The sequence below is a fragment of the Diaphorina citri genome, unplaced genomic scaffold (genome assembly GCF_000475195.1).
Source record: "Diaphorina citri unplaced genomic scaffold, Diaci psyllid genome assembly version 1.1 scaffold1528, whole genome shotgun sequence".
In the NCBI taxonomy this organism is placed as follows: domain Eukaryota; kingdom Metazoa; phylum Arthropoda; class Insecta; order Hemiptera; family Psyllidae; genus Diaphorina; species Diaphorina citri.
Window position 1 is genome coordinate 28239 of NW_007378954.1, and position 17696 is coordinate 45934.

General features: G+C 39.9%; 1 protein-coding gene across 1 annotated transcript in view; it reads right to left on the reverse strand.

Moving 5' to 3' along the window:
• The window catches only part of LOC113470344, a 43660-nt gene that overhangs the window by 14309 nt on the left and 11655 nt on the right, over window positions 1–17696 (reverse strand). Inside the window, 10 exon segments of the mRNA XM_026828714.1 lie at window positions 4139–4217; window positions 4624–4786; window positions 5119–5271; window positions 6053–6222; window positions 11742–11877; window positions 12211–12261; window positions 13325–13440; window positions 14877–15107; window positions 15434–15675; window positions 16512–16751. Coding sequence (XP_026684515.1) covers window positions 4139–4217; window positions 4624–4786; window positions 5119–5271; window positions 6053–6222; window positions 11742–11877; window positions 12211–12261; window positions 13325–13440; window positions 14877–15107; window positions 15434–15675; window positions 16512–16751 — 1581 coding nt within the window.

Below are 17696 nucleotides of genomic sequence, written 5' to 3' on the forward strand. Positions count from 1 at the left end.
TCAATTGAGACTGTTAGAAAGACGTACCACTATTAATCTATGAAACCTAGAAAATCCAGAAAGTAATGTAGGTAATTTCAATAAGAATGATAATTTTGGAAAAGATTGCAAGATCAAAGGGACATTTTAGTCATTTTCATTTTTATTACTTTTTGCTTCTACTTTTATGTTTTTTAACGTCATTTCTGCATGGTAACCAACTACATAATATATAAAACACATAAAAATCGAGGTGAACATTTTGTAGAAATTCTTTCGGTTATTCAATTCAATCTTCATTAAAACCTTCAATTTAAAAAAAAAAAAAAAAAATCTTTTTTAATTCTCCACCATTACCACCTTGAAAATTGGGAATCAAAAAAAAAAAAATTAAAGATGTGTAAAGAGTCCACAGAGTGAGTGAGTTATATAAAAAAAGAACTACTCTTTTCATTGACTGAGTAAGTCAGATCTATAACCTACAGGGAGTTGAAGAGTAAGTTACCTACATGTTTTAGGATCTGACTCATTGACTGAGTAGTTCACTGAAAAGAGTAGTTCTTTTTCATAACTCACTCACTCTTTACACAGCTCTAAAAATGAGACTTGACTCACCTATACGAATGGTAGAGGGATTGGTCCTGAACAATAATGTCACCCTTTGTTTGTAATTTTTCAGGGGAAGTCACAACACGTCAAACCAGGTCACACTCACATAGGGCTTACATACTTTAAAATTAAACTATTTTATAGTAAGTTTGACAAGCTTTGTCTCTCACTTTAAGGGCCTCTCGTATCGCGACTCCAAGCTTCTTAAAGCCACGATAAGTGTACGACCAAAGGTCGGGACACACACTGCACCACGACGGTGCTAGCACGGTTGCGGTGATATCTGTCCCTTATTTCAGCCTTCAGCAATTGTTCAGCCTCCTCAGTTATCAATAGACATAGAGCTTACATACTTTAAAATTAAACTATTTTTATAGTAAGTTTGACAAGCTTTGTCTCCCACTCTAACGGCCTCTCGTAGCGCGACTCCACGCTTCTTAAAGCCACGACAAGTGTACGACTAAAGGTCGGGACACACACCGCACCACGACGGTGCTAGCACGGTTGCGGTGATATCTGTCCCTTATTTCAGCCTTCAGCAATTGTTCAGCCTCCTCAGTTATCAATACCGTCGGTTGCTCAGTTAACGCGTATTTTCCATTCACAATTTTCAGTGTGGTAATGGAGGGGAATGGGGAAATGGAACATTGCCTCTCATTGTATCATTTGCCCTTCTCCACCAGCGTCGGTTACTCAGTTAACGCGTATTTCCATTCACAATTTTCAGTGTGGTAATGGAGGGGAATGGGGAAATGGAACATTGCCTCTCATTGTATCATTTGCCCTTCTCCACCATTGCTTTCCCCTATAACTTTACGGTCAGGGTCTCCGATTAGTTCGTTGGTAACGTCTATCTTGATTACGTCGTCCACATCTCTCTCTAGAACACGAATAGGATCATTTCCACCACTACTACTAATGACAATACCATCGCTACCCAGAACAATCCCGTCGTTTTCCTTATAGATAATATTATTGCTAAGGAGTTTGTTGATTTTCTTGGACAGATCACAGTTACAAATCAAACATCTACTGTCTACCCGTTGAAGAGGAGAAAAGAGAAGAAAGACAAAGAACAAAACGGCAAAGAAGGTGGGAGGTAAAATGAAGACAAATATCAGAGGCCAATTAAAACTATGTGTACTCGAATAGGTAGATGACACACTTGACTTTTTTGGAAACTGAGTGGAAAGAAAACAGGTCCTCATTTGATTGAAAATTTTGTAGAGTGTAGGTACTCGAATAGGTAGATGACACACTTGACTTTTTTGGAAACTGAGTGGAAAGAAAACAGGTCCTCATTTGATTGAAAATTTTGTAGAAAAAAAAATTGTTCCTACCGAAAAATATCTGTGTAGATTGTTATATACCTAAGTAGAAAGTAGGTACCAAAGAATCTACCAAAGGTAAGTAGGTAGATAAGTGACAAAAGAACAAAAAAACCATGTGGCAGCTTTTGAGTTTCCATGGAAACAAATTTAATACCCAGGTTTTTTTTCCTTTTTTATGGGATTTTCAATTGAAAAGGTACATAATTATTATGGTTTTGTACCTAAACTTCAAATAGTTAGTTAGGTACGTATACGTAGTTACATATTTTTTATAAAATTAGGTAACACGTGATAAAATCAGTTAAAATCTTTTGTTGTTAAATTAAAATTATTTCAAAAAATATGTAGGTACTCGTGACAAAACTCCGTGAAACAATTACTGGAATGGTCTGCTTTCGAAACCTTTGAAAAGCATTCTAAAAAAACTACTTGGTCCTTTAAGATTAGCCACAAAATTTCCAACACTGCCTTCATCAAGTCTTCATTTTGATTTAGATTCCAAAAATATCACAAAACACAATACTCATCAGTTCTCTCTTTGAAAACCCACTGAAATAATCTGGATTTCAGAACTACAAATTACACAAAGAAATTTCCAGAATCCCACAAAGAAGAAAATTATTAATCATTTCCAGAACCCAAAGAGAAAAATGAAAATGATGATTTTTCCAAGATCAAAAAAAAAGATAGACAAAAATAAGCATCCAGACGCCGCCATCAAAAAGGAAAATAAAAATACATTTCTGAAAAAAAAAAAAAAAAAAAATAAATAAAAGCACGCACACAAACCATGTCTAAAAGAAAATTGTTATCCACGCTACTTAGGGTCGAGTCACGACTAATATTTAAAGAGAAACTTTGTGTTCAAAAGGAAAAAGGAAAAGAAAGAGAGGAGCGGAGAAGAAGTATAAGAAGAACAAGACCACAAGGAAGAAGTATGATGAACAAGACAGAAGAAGAAGGAGAAGGAGGAGAGGAAAAGAGAAAGAACTAAGATAGAAGAAGAAGAAAAGAAGAAGAAGAAGAACGCAGAAAGAATAAAGTTAGCAAGAGAAAAGAATTATGATGATGCAACCTCTGATATGGGGTTGAGAAACAAGAAGGTTGTAACGTAAATGAAAATGAAAGGATAAGGGACGCTTCTGGGGAGAGATGGAGAGAAAGGTGAGACCAGAAAAAAGGAAAAGGGGAGGAGAAGAGAGGCGAAAGGGGAAGAAGGAGAGAAAGTAGAAACTAGAGGAAGAAGGAGAAGAAGATAGAAGAGGTGCGATGAGAGGACCAGAAAGAGGAAGGGAAGGAGGAACATAACGGAGAAAAGGGAGGAGCGTTTTCGAGAACTAAAGAGATTGAAAGAGAGAGAGAGAGAGAGAGATGGAGAGAGAGAGAGGAGGCCTGGAGGCATTGAGAGGAAAGAGGAGGAGAGGATATCCAAAAAGCGAAAGGACTAGAAGGAGAGAACAAGAAAAAGAAGTTGCGAGAAAGATAGAGCGAGAGAAGGAAAGAGGAAGATAGATAAGATAGAGCGAGAGAAGGGAGTAAAACCTACAAGAAGAGGAAATGAAAGTGGAAGAATGAGAAAAGAGAGAGGAAAGTGGGAGAAAGGAGGGAGAGAGAGAGAGAATTGGAAATCCTTGTAAGAACATCCAATAACTGTCAATCATACCCCGGTATTGAATAGAAAATTTAATAGATACCAATATAATGATACCCTAATACAATATATCTTCATAGCTGTATCCAATATACTTAGAAGATATAATGTATATATTATGATACCATAGCTCATCCCCATTCCTATAGCCTCCTCATTACAGGGAAAGTTATGCTCTATTTAAAATGGGTTTGTACCTCCTCATTAAGAGGGGAAGGTTATGGCTCATTTAAAAAGGGTAAAGTTATGGCTTATTTTAGAGAAGGGGGGGGGGGTCCAAGTTTATGCTCATTTTTAGAAAGGGAAAGTTATGCTCATTTTAAAAAGGGTCTACGCTCAAAGTTATCCTCATTTTAAAAGGGTCAACTCATTTTAGAAAGGTTTTAGCAATCTCCAAGGTCGCGGTAGTGTCACAACTAATCTTGCAAACGAAGTGCCGGGTCAATTCCTGGCAGAGTTTTTTTTTTTTTTTTTTTTTTTTAGGCACTTTAACAATGTCGTTTGTGTCACGCCCCTTATTCGAAAGGCGGTAATTCACATAATATTGAAAATTAAAAGCAACACTTACTCAGATAACCACCGGTAGAGCGCGGGTACATCGCTTGTCTCATCTTCTGATTGATATACTTGCTACGCTCTTCCAAATCCTGGAACACAAATAGAAATCAAGTTCTATATTGAGGAAAATCATTATCTAAGTAAATATTTTGGGTACCTATAACCATTTTGGCATGGAATGCTCTTTCAACGCAAAGATCGAAGGCCAGTTGCCAAAGCCAATTTCCTTAGAGAGCCAATTTCCTTAGAGAGTTTTTAACGTGTGTCCAAACATAGTCGATCGGCCGTCGGGTCGCGTCGATCGACGAGGTGAATCTATGTTGTCAAGGCAGTGTGGACGGTTCAGTCGACATCGATCGATGTCGGCCGACGGCCGGTCGACTACGTTTGGACACACCTTTATAAATATAAAGGAGAGCATCGAGCCCTCGCCTCATCTTAGATAAAATGGAGACATGCTACGACACAGACACACGAGTCTACTGTTACACTAACCTGTGCTACGCGTTCCTTGAGTGCTTGGTCCTTGATAGCGGGAATCTGGGGTAGCTGCCGATGTTTCTTAGGAGAGGAAACAGGGGTGGCTGTGGCAGAACGGGAATGAAAGCGGGGGATGTAGGCGTAGGTCGGAAGGACCACCCCTGGAGGCTCGTGTACCCTGGGGGAAGAGAAGAATACAAAATTAGTGTCGGATTGTTTTTTTTTTTTTTAATCATATACTGTCGGCTACATTTATACGGGGGGACATTTATACGGTTTCTACCAGGGTAGAATCGGGATAGAATCCGATCGTGTCCTCTTTTCTACCCGGATTCTATCTGGGTTCTACCAGAATGGGATTTTATGGGGGTTATACCTACTCGGATAGAATCCTATTTTGGTTACTTTTGGGAATGGGCTGAAAGATTCGGTTTAGGATCCCTTGAAAAATTGTCTTTATTATTTTTTTTTATTTTACCCGTTATTGTTAGGTACTTTTTTGCTCTTCACTGATTCTTCAAATCTACACACACTTCACTGTCTACACACTTTTTCTTCTCTTCACACACTTCACTGATTTTCTGCTCTTCACTATTTCCACACACTTCACTGTCTACACACTTTTTCTTCTCTTCACACACTTCACTGTTTTTCTGCTCTTCACTATTTCCACACACTTCACATCAGTCTCTACACACTTTTTCTGCTCTTCACACACTTCACTATTTCCACACACTTCACTATTTTTCTGCTCTTCACTATTTCCACACACTTCACTGTCTGTCTACACACACTTCACATCAGTCTCTACACACTTTTTCTGCTCTTCACACACTTCACTATTTCCACACACTACACTATTTTTCTGCTCTTCACACACATCACTATTTTTTTTCTCTCTTCACTATTTCCACAACATACTTCACTGTCTGTCTACACACACTTCACATCAGTCTCTACACACTTTTTCTGCTCTTCACACACTTCACGGTTTCCACACACTTCACTGTCTGTCTACACACACTTCATATTTCTGAGTGCCACTCTGTCATTAAACTTTCCACTTCAATGAACAACTTTCCCCTATAGTGTGGCCATATAGGGTGTTCCCTAAACTACGACTTCAGAAGGGTCAACAATACATAACAAATTCGCGGAATTTTGCCCCTCAAAGGGGTTTATCTATTGTAATTACAAGAAAAGTTATGCTCATTTTAAAAAGGGTCTGGGTCTAGGTACTCTCATTACAGGGAAAGTTATGCTCATTTTAAAAAGGGTCTACTCAAATTACACGGAAAGTTATGCTCATTTTAAAAAGAATAAAAAGGGTCTACTCTCAAAGTTTATTGTCTGGCTAGGGGACGTTAAACAGAGAGTAGACTACATAATTATGGTTCATATTTCAGGTGTGGCTTGTGCAGTTTTCGACATCCGCGGTTCAAGCCGGTTCACATGCACGTGAAGAAGGCGCACGGCATCAAGACGGAACTCGGCCAGGAAACGGAACTCGGCCAAGAAACATATCAACGGGGCCGGGAAGACAAGTTCCATGTGATTTTTCCTAAGGTAAGAATTTACCTGAAGGTCTCCCATAGGTTTAGATTTATTTACTGACTAAGGAGAAAAATCGATTAGGTCTAAAATTACTCATAAAAAATACCCATTACTGATTCAAGTCTCCCTGTGACTTAAAGAATAAAATCATTCAAAAAAGGGTTCCGAGGGTCTCCATAGACCCCATTGGTTGTGCCCATAAGTAATTGAAATTCTAGATTTGATCTCACTCCTTTCTAGATTTTACGGAATTCGACGTATTTCTAAATTTAGTCGTTTTAAACCCATAGAATCCCCCAGCTTAGTTGGTAGTGCGTCTGCCTTGTAAGCGCTAGGCCGCGGGTTCGATTCCCGCCCGGGGTCTCACGATGGTTGCCTGCGGTTCAGGACGAGACAGCCACTTTAACATGGCTAGAGCTAGAGACCATCACCCCGGTGTATAGCTGATACAAAAAGATATCTTTATTCTGCTATCGCCATTCGGCGAAAGCTAAAGCCGCTAAAACAACAACTCTCAAAGTTTACACACGTACAACCCTGTAGACCACACACTTCACTGTCTACACACTTTTTCTTCTCTTCACACACTTCACTGATTTTCTGCTCTTCACTATTTCCATACACTTCACTGTCTGTCTACACACACTTCACATCAGTCTCTACACACATTTTCTGCTCTTCACACACTTCACTATTTCCACACACTTCACTATTTTTCTGCTCTTCACACACTTCACTATTTTTCTGCTCTTCACTATTTCTACAACATACTTCACTGTCTGTCTACACACACTTCACATCAGTCTCTACACACATTTTCTGCTCTTCACACACTTCACTATTTCCACACACTTCACTATTTTTCTGCTCTTCACACACTTCACTATTTTTCTGCTCTTCACTATTTCTACAACATACTTCACTGTCTGTCTACACACACTTCACATCAGTCTCTACACACTTTTTCTGCTCTTCACACACTTTACTATCTCCACATACTTCACTGTCTGACTACACACACTTCATATTTCTGAGTACCACTCTGTCATTAAACTTTCCACTTCAATTAACAACTTTCCCCTATAGTGTGGCCATATAGGGTGTTCTAAGTACGGTGTTCTCTAAACTACGACTTCAGAAGGGTCGCGGAATTTTGCCCCTCAAAAGGGTTTATCTATTGTAATTACAAGAAAAATTATGCTCATTTTAAAAAGGGTCTGGGTCTAGGTACTCTCATTACAGGGAAGTTATGCTCATTTTAAAAAGGGTCTACTCAAATTACACGGAAAGTTATGCTCATTTTAAAAAGAATAAAAGCCACTCTGTCATTAAACTTTCCACTTCAATGAACAACTTCCCCCTATAGTGTGGCCATATAGGGTGTTCCCTAAACTACGACTTCAGAAGGGTCAATAATACATAACGCATTCGCGGAATTTTGCCCCTCAAAAGGGTTTATCTATTGTAATTACAAGAAAAGTTATGCTCATTTTAAAAAGGGTCTGGGTCTAGGTCTCTCATTACAGGGAAAGTTATGCTCATTTTAAAAAGGGTCTACTCAAATTACACGCAAAGTTATGCTCATTTTAAAAAGAATAAAAAGGGTCTACTCTCAAAGTTTATTGTCTGGCTAGGGGACGTTAAACAGAGAGTAGACTAGCGTCTGGCTGTGGGACTATAAACAGGGAGGAGAACAGCCAACCCTAAAAAGCCTAGCTAGCTGGTAGTTCTCAAAGGGTTCTCTCTGCTTTTAAAGACCAAGCACAAGTTCTCACGATGGTTGACTGCGGTTCAGGACGAGCCAGCCACTTCAACATGGCTAGAGCTAGAGACCATCACCCCGGTGTATAGCTGATACAAAAAGATATCTTTATTCTGCTATCGCCATTCGACGAAAGCTAAAGCCGCTAAAACAACAACAACAACAACAACTCTCAAAGTTTACACACGTACCTACAACCCTGTAGAAACGCACTCAAAACTTATAAATTGAAGTTGAAGAGGAGAAAAGAGAGGAAAGACAAAGAACAAAACGGCAAAGAAGGTGGGAGGTAAAATGAAGACAAATATCAGAGGCCAATTAAAAATATGTGTACTCGAATAGGTAGATGACACACTTGACTTTTTTGGAAACTGAGTGGAAAGAAAACAGGTCCTAATTTGATTGAAAATTTTGTAGAAAAAAAAATTGTTCCTACCGAAAAATATCTGTGTAGATTGTTATATACCTAAGTAGGAAGTAGGAACCAAAGAATCTAAAGGTAAGTAGGTAGATAAGTGACAAAAGAACAAAAAAACCATGTGGCAGCTTTTGAGTTTCCATGGAAACAAATTTAATACCTAGGTCTTTTTTTCCTTTTTTATGGGATTTTCAATTGAAAAGGTACATATTATAGTTAGGTACCTACACTTCTAATAGTTAGTTACGTATACACGTAGTTACATATTTTTTATAAAATTAGGTAACACGTGATAAAATCCGTTAAAATCTTTTGTTGTTAAATTAAAATTATTTCAAAAAAATGTCTACTCGTGACAAAACTCCGCGAAACAATTACTGGAATGGTCTGCTTTCGAAACCTTTGAAAACCCTTCTAAAAAAAACTACTTGGTCCTTTAAGATTAGTCACGAAATTTCCAACACTGCCTTCAACAAGTCTTCATTTTGATTTAAATTCCAAAAATATCACAAAACACAATGTTCATCAGTTCTCTCTTTGAAAACCCACTGAAATAATCTGAATTTCAGAACTACAAATTACACAAAGAAATTTCCAGAATCCCACAAAGAAGAAAATTATTAATAATTTCCAGAACCCAAAGAGAAAAATGAAAATGATGATTTTTCCAAGATCAAAAAAAGAAAGACAAAAATAAGCATCCAGACGTCGCCATCAAAAAGAAAAATAAAAATAAATTTCTGAAAAAAATAGTTAAAATAAAAGGACACACAAACCATGTCTAAAAGAAAATTGTTATCCACGCTACTTAGGGTCGAGTCACGACTAATATTCTAAAAGAGAAACTTTGTGTTCAAAGGAAAAGAAAGAGAGGAGGAGGAGAAGAAGAAGAACAAGAAAGAAGAAGTATAAGAAGAACAAGAAGTACAAGAAGAAGTATGATTGAACAAGACAGAAGAAGAAGGAGAAGGAGGAGAAGAAAAAGAAGAACAAGAACAAGATAGTAGAAGAAGAAGAACGAGAAAAATAAGTAGAAGAAGAAGAAGAAGAAGAAGAAAAGAAGTATGATGATGAACCTCTGATAATGGGTTGAGAAACAAGAAGGTTGTAACGTAAAATGAAAATGAAAGGAGTAAGGACGCTTCGGGGGAGAGAGGGAGAGAAAGTTGAAGACCAGAAAAAAGGAAAAAGGGGGAGGAGAAGGAGGAGGCGAAGGGGAAGAGGGAGAGAAAGTAAGAAACTAGAGGAAGAAGGAGAAGAAGATAGAAGAGGTGGATGAGAGACCAGAAAAGGAAGGGAAGGAGGAACATATTAAATTAAAATTATTTCAAAAAAATGTCTACTCGTGACAAAACTCCGCGAAACAATTACTGGAATGGTCTGCTTTCGAAACCTTTGAAAAGCCTTCTAAAAAAACTACATGGTCCTTTAAGATTAGCCACAAAATTTCCAACACTGCCTTCATCAAGTCTTCATTTTGATTTAAATTCCAAAAATATCACAAAACACAATGTTCATCAGTTCTCTCTTTGAAAACCCACTGAAATAATCTGAATTTCAGAACTACAAATTACACAAAGAAATTTCCAGAATCCCACAAAGAAGAAAATTATTAATAATTTCCAGAACCCAAAGAGAAAAATGAAAATGATGATTTTTCCAAGATCAAAAAAAGAAAGACAAAAATAAGCATCCAGACGTCGCCATCAAAAAGAAAAATAAAAATAAATTTCTGAAAAAAATAGTTAAAATAAAAGGACACACAAACCATGTCTAAAAGAAAATTGTTATCCACGCTACTTAGGGTCGAGTCACGACTAATATTCTAAAGAGAAACTTTGTGTTCAAAAGGCAAAAGGAAAAGAAAGAGAGGAGGAGGAGAAGAAGAACAAGAAAGAAGAAGTATAAGAAGAACAAGAACTACAAGAAGAAGTATGATTGAACAAGACAGAAGAAGAAGAAGGAGAAGGAGGAGAAGAAAAAAAAGAAGAAGAACGAGAAAGAATAAGCAGAAGAAGAAGAAAAGAAGTATGATGATGAACCTCTGATAATGGGTTGAGAAACAAGAAGGTTGTAACGTAAAATGAAAATGAAAGGAGTAAGGACGCTTCGGGGGAGAGATGGAGAGAAAGTTGAAGACCAGAAAAAAGGAAAAAGGGGGAGGAGAAGGAGGAGGCGAAGGGGAAGAAGGAGAGAAAGTAAGAAACTAGAGGAAGAAGGAGAAGAAGATAGAAGAGGTGGATGAGAGACCAGAAAAGGAAGGGAAGGAGGAACATAACGAGAAAAGGGAGAGCGTTCGAGAAGAGATTGAAAGAGAGAGAGAGAGGAGGCCTAGGAGAGGGGGAGGAGGAGAGAGAGGAGGCCTAGGAGAGAGAGAAAGAGGGAGAGAGAGAGAGATATCCAGAAAGCGATAGGACTAGAAGGAGAACAGAAAAAGAAGTGTGAGAAAGATAGAGCGAGAGAAGGAGAAAACCTGACAAGAAGAGGAAATGAAAGTGGAAGAGTGAGAGAAAGAGAGAGGAAAGTGGGAGAAAGGAGGGAGAGAGAGAGAATTGGAAATCCGTTGTAAGAACATCAATAACTGTCAATCATACCCCGGTATTGAATAGAAAATTTAATAGATACCAAGAGAGATATCCAAAAAGCGAAAGGACTAGAAGGAGAGAACAGAAAAAGAAGTGCGAGAAAGATAGAGCGAGAGAAGGACAAGAGAAGATAGATAAAGATAGAGCGAGAGAAGGAGAAAACCTGACAAGAAGAGGAAATGAAAGTGGAAGAATGAGAAAGAGAGAGGAAAGTGGGAGAAAGGAGGGAGAGAGAGAGAGAATTGGAAATCCGTTGTAAGAACATCAATAACTGTCAATCATACCCCGGTATTGAATAGAAAATTTAATAGATACCAATTCAATTATCCAGGGCAAGCATATATTCTTTTGCCAATAGCTTGAATGGTAGCCGGCTCTGAAGAACTCTCAACTCGGTCGGAAGCTGATTCCACAATCGTGCAGCATTCACGGAGAAGCTCTTAAATACGACAAAGGATACCAAAACAAAGATTTTGAGCCAGCCTAGTTAGCCTGGAGGGGAGCGCGTCTGCCTTGTAAGCGCTAGGCCGCGGGTTCAATTCCCGTCCAGGAGCGAACTTTATCTTAAATAGGTGAGGTTCGTTCTCGGAACATCTGACTTTCTCCTATCCTGTCTTCCTTCTCTCTTCAATTTCGGAACGATAGGACCTCTGTAGTTACAGTTCTCTCTATCAAACCTCTTGGAACCTGTTAGATCTGCCTTAACCATTAATAGTACCTACTAATGGACATCGCTTCGAGATCAAACCTTATCGGTGGTGTAGTGGTCAAGGCGCTCGCCTGGTAAACAGGAGGGCGAAGAAAAGTCACTTACGCTAACTCGTCGTACGGACTCCATACTCATTAGGTGTGGGTGTGCATGATGGGGGTGCACCCTCTTGTGATCTGGAGGCGAGATATCACGCCGAGACTTTCGCTTCTCACTCACGTAATCCAGATCTGGGGGTGGACTGAAATCAGACGTGGATTTCGTGTTAAATATGGTTGAGAAGAAGAAATACTTTTACTTTGTCAACTTCCTACGGCCCTCCACTCACGCCCAGGTAGCGGTCTGTCAGAATATGACAAAGGATACCAAAACGAGGATTTTGAGGCAGCCTAGTTAGCCTGGAGGGGAACGCGTCTGCCTTGTAAGCGCTAGGCCGCGGGTTCAATTCCCGTCCAGGAGCGAACTTTATCTTAAATAGATGAGGTTCGTTCTCGGAACATCTGACTTTCTCCTATCCTGTCTTCCTTCTCTCTTCAATTTGCGGATACCCGGATAGAAGAAGCTTTGGTTCCACTTCGGGTCGTTTGTGTTGGCCAGGGTTTTGGTTCTTCGCTTGGACTTTTCACTGAGGCAAGAAAGAGGATGGGAATGTTATCATATTGTCGAAAATTATGGTTTTATATTTGATTATTTGGAGTAAACGTAAGATAGAATTGATAAATTGTAATTGTAAAAAATATATGTACAATAAAGTCATATTTTCAAATTCAAATGTTGTGGGGGAAAAAGAGACATTTCAAAAGGAATCTCTGATCTAAGGTGAAAGAGAGGCTAGGCAAAAATCGAATCCGCGGCCTAGCGCTTACAAGGCAGACGCACTACCAACTAAGCTAACTAGGTTGGCCTGACGAACCTTTTCAGTAACGAGAAAAATTTCTTGTCTTACTATGGGGGAAAAAAAACTCACTTGAATTCGCCCGCCGACGCTACTGTTCGTGATGGGATGATGGTCCGTATGGTGACTAGGCACGGGGTTAGTAAAATGGAAATTCATTATTTGTTAATGTTCTCTAACAAATGTACGTCATAACTTGTGAATTTGTATTTGTGAAGGAAGATTCACCCCCGTCCTAAGTGTGACGTAGAATAGAATAGAATATACCTTGTTTATCCTGCCCGAATAGGACTGAAAAGTCCCTTTACCCCAGCAGTCTAAACAAGGTCTCGTATATTTGATGGGTTAAAACAGTGTTTCTTAATTAGTTTGGCCCGCGGAACCCTTTTCAAAAGGTGAACATCTTTGCGGAACCCTGAACTTTCAAGATTGCACTCCCCACTCCCACCCCCCTTATTATAAAAATACAACAAGTTTTCTTTGTTACAGTTCCCTCTATCAAACCTCTAAAAAAAGCTGTGAAAGTTCCCTCTATCAAACCTCTAAAAAAGCTGTATCGGATGAAATACCTAGTCTAAGATGGTCGTTTTGAAACTGCATTTTATCTAGTGTATGATTTTTCCAAAATATCTCGCGGAACCCTTGCAAGTAGTATGTACAAAACCAAAATTTTCCTTTAGGATATACTACTACCGAGTGTTTGTCCTCTAGCGAGGACATCCCGGCATATACGACTACAAAAAATGCTGAAATGCTTCGGCGCGAAGAGGATACTGCCCTGGTATCTACTTACCTATATGGAGGTGATAGACTGCGGTGTGGAGGTGATTTGGATCGGGATCGAGGGGAGTGAGAGGCAGAGGCTGCGGAGTGAGATCTGCCCTGCTGGGGGACACCACGACTACCCGTCTGTGAAAACCAGAGAGACACGTTAGAATCTTGATGGATAACTGAGTAACTTTGTGATGATCCATGATTAGACTGGCCATTCACTATCAGGTAGACCTGACAGGCGGACCTTTTCAGCTATACCCTGTCAGGTCCAACTGATAGTGAGTGGCCGGCCTTATAATCTTGATGGCGGACTTAGTAACTTTGTGAAAACCTTTTGGTACCTTATTTATACTGTTTACACGTAGTCCATGATTAGACTAGCCATTCACTATCAGGTAGAGCTGACAGGCGGACCTTTTCAGCCATACCCTGTCAGGTCCAACTGATAGTGAGTGGCCGGCCCTATAATCTTGATGGCGGACTTGGTAACTTTGTGAAAACCTTTGAAACAATCAGCAGGCTTCTTTACACGTAGAGTGGGACATTGGATTAAAAGTGACAGTTGTTTACAGCACTTTGAAAATTGAAACACATAAATACCATTATTAGTAAAATGGAAATTCATTATTTGTTAATGTTCTCTAACAAATGTACGTCATACCTTGTAAATTTGTATTTGTGAAGGAAGATTCACCCCCGTCCTAAGTGTGACGTAGTGATTGAAAAAGAAAAAGAAAAGGCCATAAGAGAAAAGGACTGAGAAAAAAAAAAATCACGAATTTTTGGTACTGTCATTTATAGAATAGAAACACACTGCTATCACGTATCACGTTACGTCACGTGACGTATTATGGGAAAACTTTGAACCACATCTTCTGATTCCCCATGACTTCAAGTGATGTGATATGATGGTAGTGTGTTTCTGCCTTATAGGTTCTCGTCCTTTTCCTCCAATAATACAAAAAAATCCCCAAAGGAATTTAACTATAAAAAGAACTGTCATATGAAGACTCGGTAACTTTATGGAAGTGATATATTCAACTATTGGTATTTTCAATGAAATATTTTCATTGGTATTCTATGAAAATTGAAAATTTTTCATAGAATCCAACAGTCAAAATGGAGTTACTATTGAATATAAACTATTGGTATTTTCAATGAAATATTTTCATTGGTATTCTATGAAAATTGAAAATTTTTCATAGAATCCAACAGTCAAAATGGAGTTTTGAAGATTAGTGTTTTACCGCCGTTTTTATTTCAGACCAATGAAACAACGGCTAAATTAGACTCGTGTGGTCTGTGTCGTAGCATGCCCATCCCGTAGTATGTTCCTCATCAGATGGGCGAGAAGAAACACAATACTTCCTAATCTTCCTATTTAGATGCTGGGTCAACACGAGACACGAGAGTAACAGAAAGTAACCATTTGAAATATTATTTGCAATCGAAAAACGAAAGCAAATTTTAAAAGCTTGTTCTTCTGTCTTACCTACTTCGAGTGCACATTATTGTCGATGGTGGGATTCGAACCCGAGTTCTTCTGCATGGCAAACAAGCGCGTTACTTACATGTTTGGTCAGATAGAACCACTCCGGTTCGTCAGTACACAGGGAGCTACTCAGTTCAATGATCACTTCGCCTAGAAAGTCATTCACTCCGTAGCGTGTATAATCCCATACGGTAATCTCAATAGATCGCAGCTTCAGATCGGACCGCCGGATACCCGGATAGAAGAAGCTTTGGTTCCACTTCGGGTCGTTTGTGTTGGCCAGAGTTTTGGAGAGGTTTGACAGAGGGAACTGTAACTCTAAGGTCTTATCGTCCCGAATTCGAAGAGAGAAGGAAGACAGGATAGGAGAAAGCCAGCCGTTCCGAGAACGAACATTATCCCATCAGGATAAAATCCGCCGACACAATACTACCTAATCTTCCTATTTAGATGCTGGGTCAACACGAGACACGAGAATAACAGAAAGTAACGATTTGAAATATTATTTGCAATCGAAAAACGAGAGCAAATTTTAAAAGCTTGTCCTTCTGTCTTACCTACTTCGGGTGCACATTATTGTCGATGGTGGGATTCGAACCCGAGTTCTTCTGCATGGCAAGCGAGCGCGTTACTTACATGTTTGGTCAGATAGAACCACTCCGGTTCGTCAGTACACAGGGAGCTACTCAGTTCAATGATCACTTCGCCTAGGAAGTCATTCACTCCGTAGCGTGTATAATCCCATACGGTAATCTCAATAGATCGCAGCTTCAGATCGGACCGCCGGATACCCGGATAGAAGAAGCTTTGGTTCCACTTCGGGTCGTTTGTGTTGGCCAGGGTTTTGGCAAACTCTTTAAATCCCTGTAGGTAAGTACCTAGTTTTAAAGTTTCAACACTTAACCCCATACACAAAAAGGCCCACTCCGAGGCTTAGGTGTAGGGGCAAACGGCCCCAAAAGTGGGTTAACCTTATACGAATCTACTAAGTAGAAGTAGGTATCTACTTTTAGAGATATTTGTAAGGGAATCACTTTCACTTGACTGCCCTCACAGTTCTATTAAATACTATGTGGTCAAATCCTCAAACAAATGAGGATAAAACTCCATGCCTCGGCTGGCATTGAACCACCACCCTCCTGTTTACCAGACGAGTGTCTTGACCACACCACGGCAGAAAAGTCAAACAGAAACGCATGTGCCAAAAGCCGAAAATCATTCTTTCAGTTAATTTTTCCAAGACGTCAGATTTTCTGAATGGGAAGTATTGTGTCTCTCCTCACGCATCTGATGAGGGACATACGGAATAGACATGCTACCACTCAGACGAGGTAGGTATTACTGCGAAACAAAAAGGCGATGAAACAGTTTTTTAAGGTGTCTCACCTCCCTTCTCTTTTCTAACCGAAGGCCTCTCGCACATAGGAAGCGAACTCGCAAGATGAGACGATAAAGGCCTCTCAAACTGAGGCGACTTAGACGCTCGACACTTGACTTCAGTGTCGAAGGTACAAGTATGCATCATTTTCAAAAGGTTTGGATTTTAGAAGGCGCCACTATCCACAACTAAAAGCCACGTGACTATTGTGTATTTTGCTGTGGGAAAGACCGAACTAAACGCCCTATGCCCAACACTAACACTCAGACCGACTTGAAGTCTGAGGTGGAAAAAGCTTCAGACTTAGACCTGGGTCTCAAGCTTTTTCCGTCTCACACGCTAAGACGATCTGAACGGGAGTGGCGGACTGGCGGGTGTAAGGCAGACCTTGCCTGGCAACGCCGGATTGAGCTTTTACCAAACCTTCAGATTCGCAGCCTACCTGGGCGGAGTTAGAGTCCTCACTGGACGTAAAGGTGTCGATGCCGGAGTCCTTGCCCGTGGAGGACTGATGGTTGATGTGATTCTGATTGTGGGTGCCGTCGAAACGGACGGTCTTCTTGCGTCGTTTCGACTCTGCGCCGTTGGAAATAGGAGGAGAGGGGAAAGAGAAGAACGGAGGAGAAGGAGGGGAGAAAGAGGAGGAGGAGAAGCAGGAGTGCAGAGGAGAAGGAAGAGAGGAGAAGAATAACGGAGGAGGAGGAGGAAAATTACGGAGAAGGAGAGGAGGTAGAGGGAGAGGAAGGTGGAAGATGAGGAAATGAGGTGGAAGAAGAAGGTGGAAGATGAGGAGGAAATGGAAGAGGGGAGAATGAAGAGGATAGGGAAAGAGGAGGAAAGTTATGAACAATGGGGGAGAAGAGAGGCAAAGAGACCATGAAACAAGGATGGCAGGGGAAGAGAGGAAGGAGAAAGAAGAACAGAATAAAGAAAAGAGAAAGGAGAGAGAGGACAAGAAAACAAAGACAAATGAAGAAGAAAGACGAGAAAAGGAGAGAGAAAAGGAGGAGGTAGATAAGGAATGGACAAAAGAGACAAAAAAAAGCAATTCAAAATAAAATGGTGAACAGAAAGAAAATCACAAGACAAAAACAAGAACAAACAAAATAGATGATAAACATGGGAAAAGAAAATAAGATAAACATGACACATACCGAGTGGCTGAAAATATTTGGAAAAATTCTAATGCAATATAATATTAGATAGGGGAACACGGGCCAAAACGATACCCCGGGGCAAAACGATACCCCACCGTTATTATGAGCCAGGAAGTGCTGAGCTCTCTTGGATGAACTGGGATACTAAGAACTATTCCTGCAAGTGTTATCTTTGTATTTGGAATGGAAAATATTAAGAAATGTACCTTTCTAATTGCATTGTATGGGTCTCTGATTCCCGCCGAATTGTAAAAATATCCGGCCCACGAAGGACCACGAAACTTTTGGTCTTTCGGGCCGGATCGCCTGTCTGGTTATTATCCCTCTTCCACACATCCTCTCGCGATCAATTTACCTTTCTCGC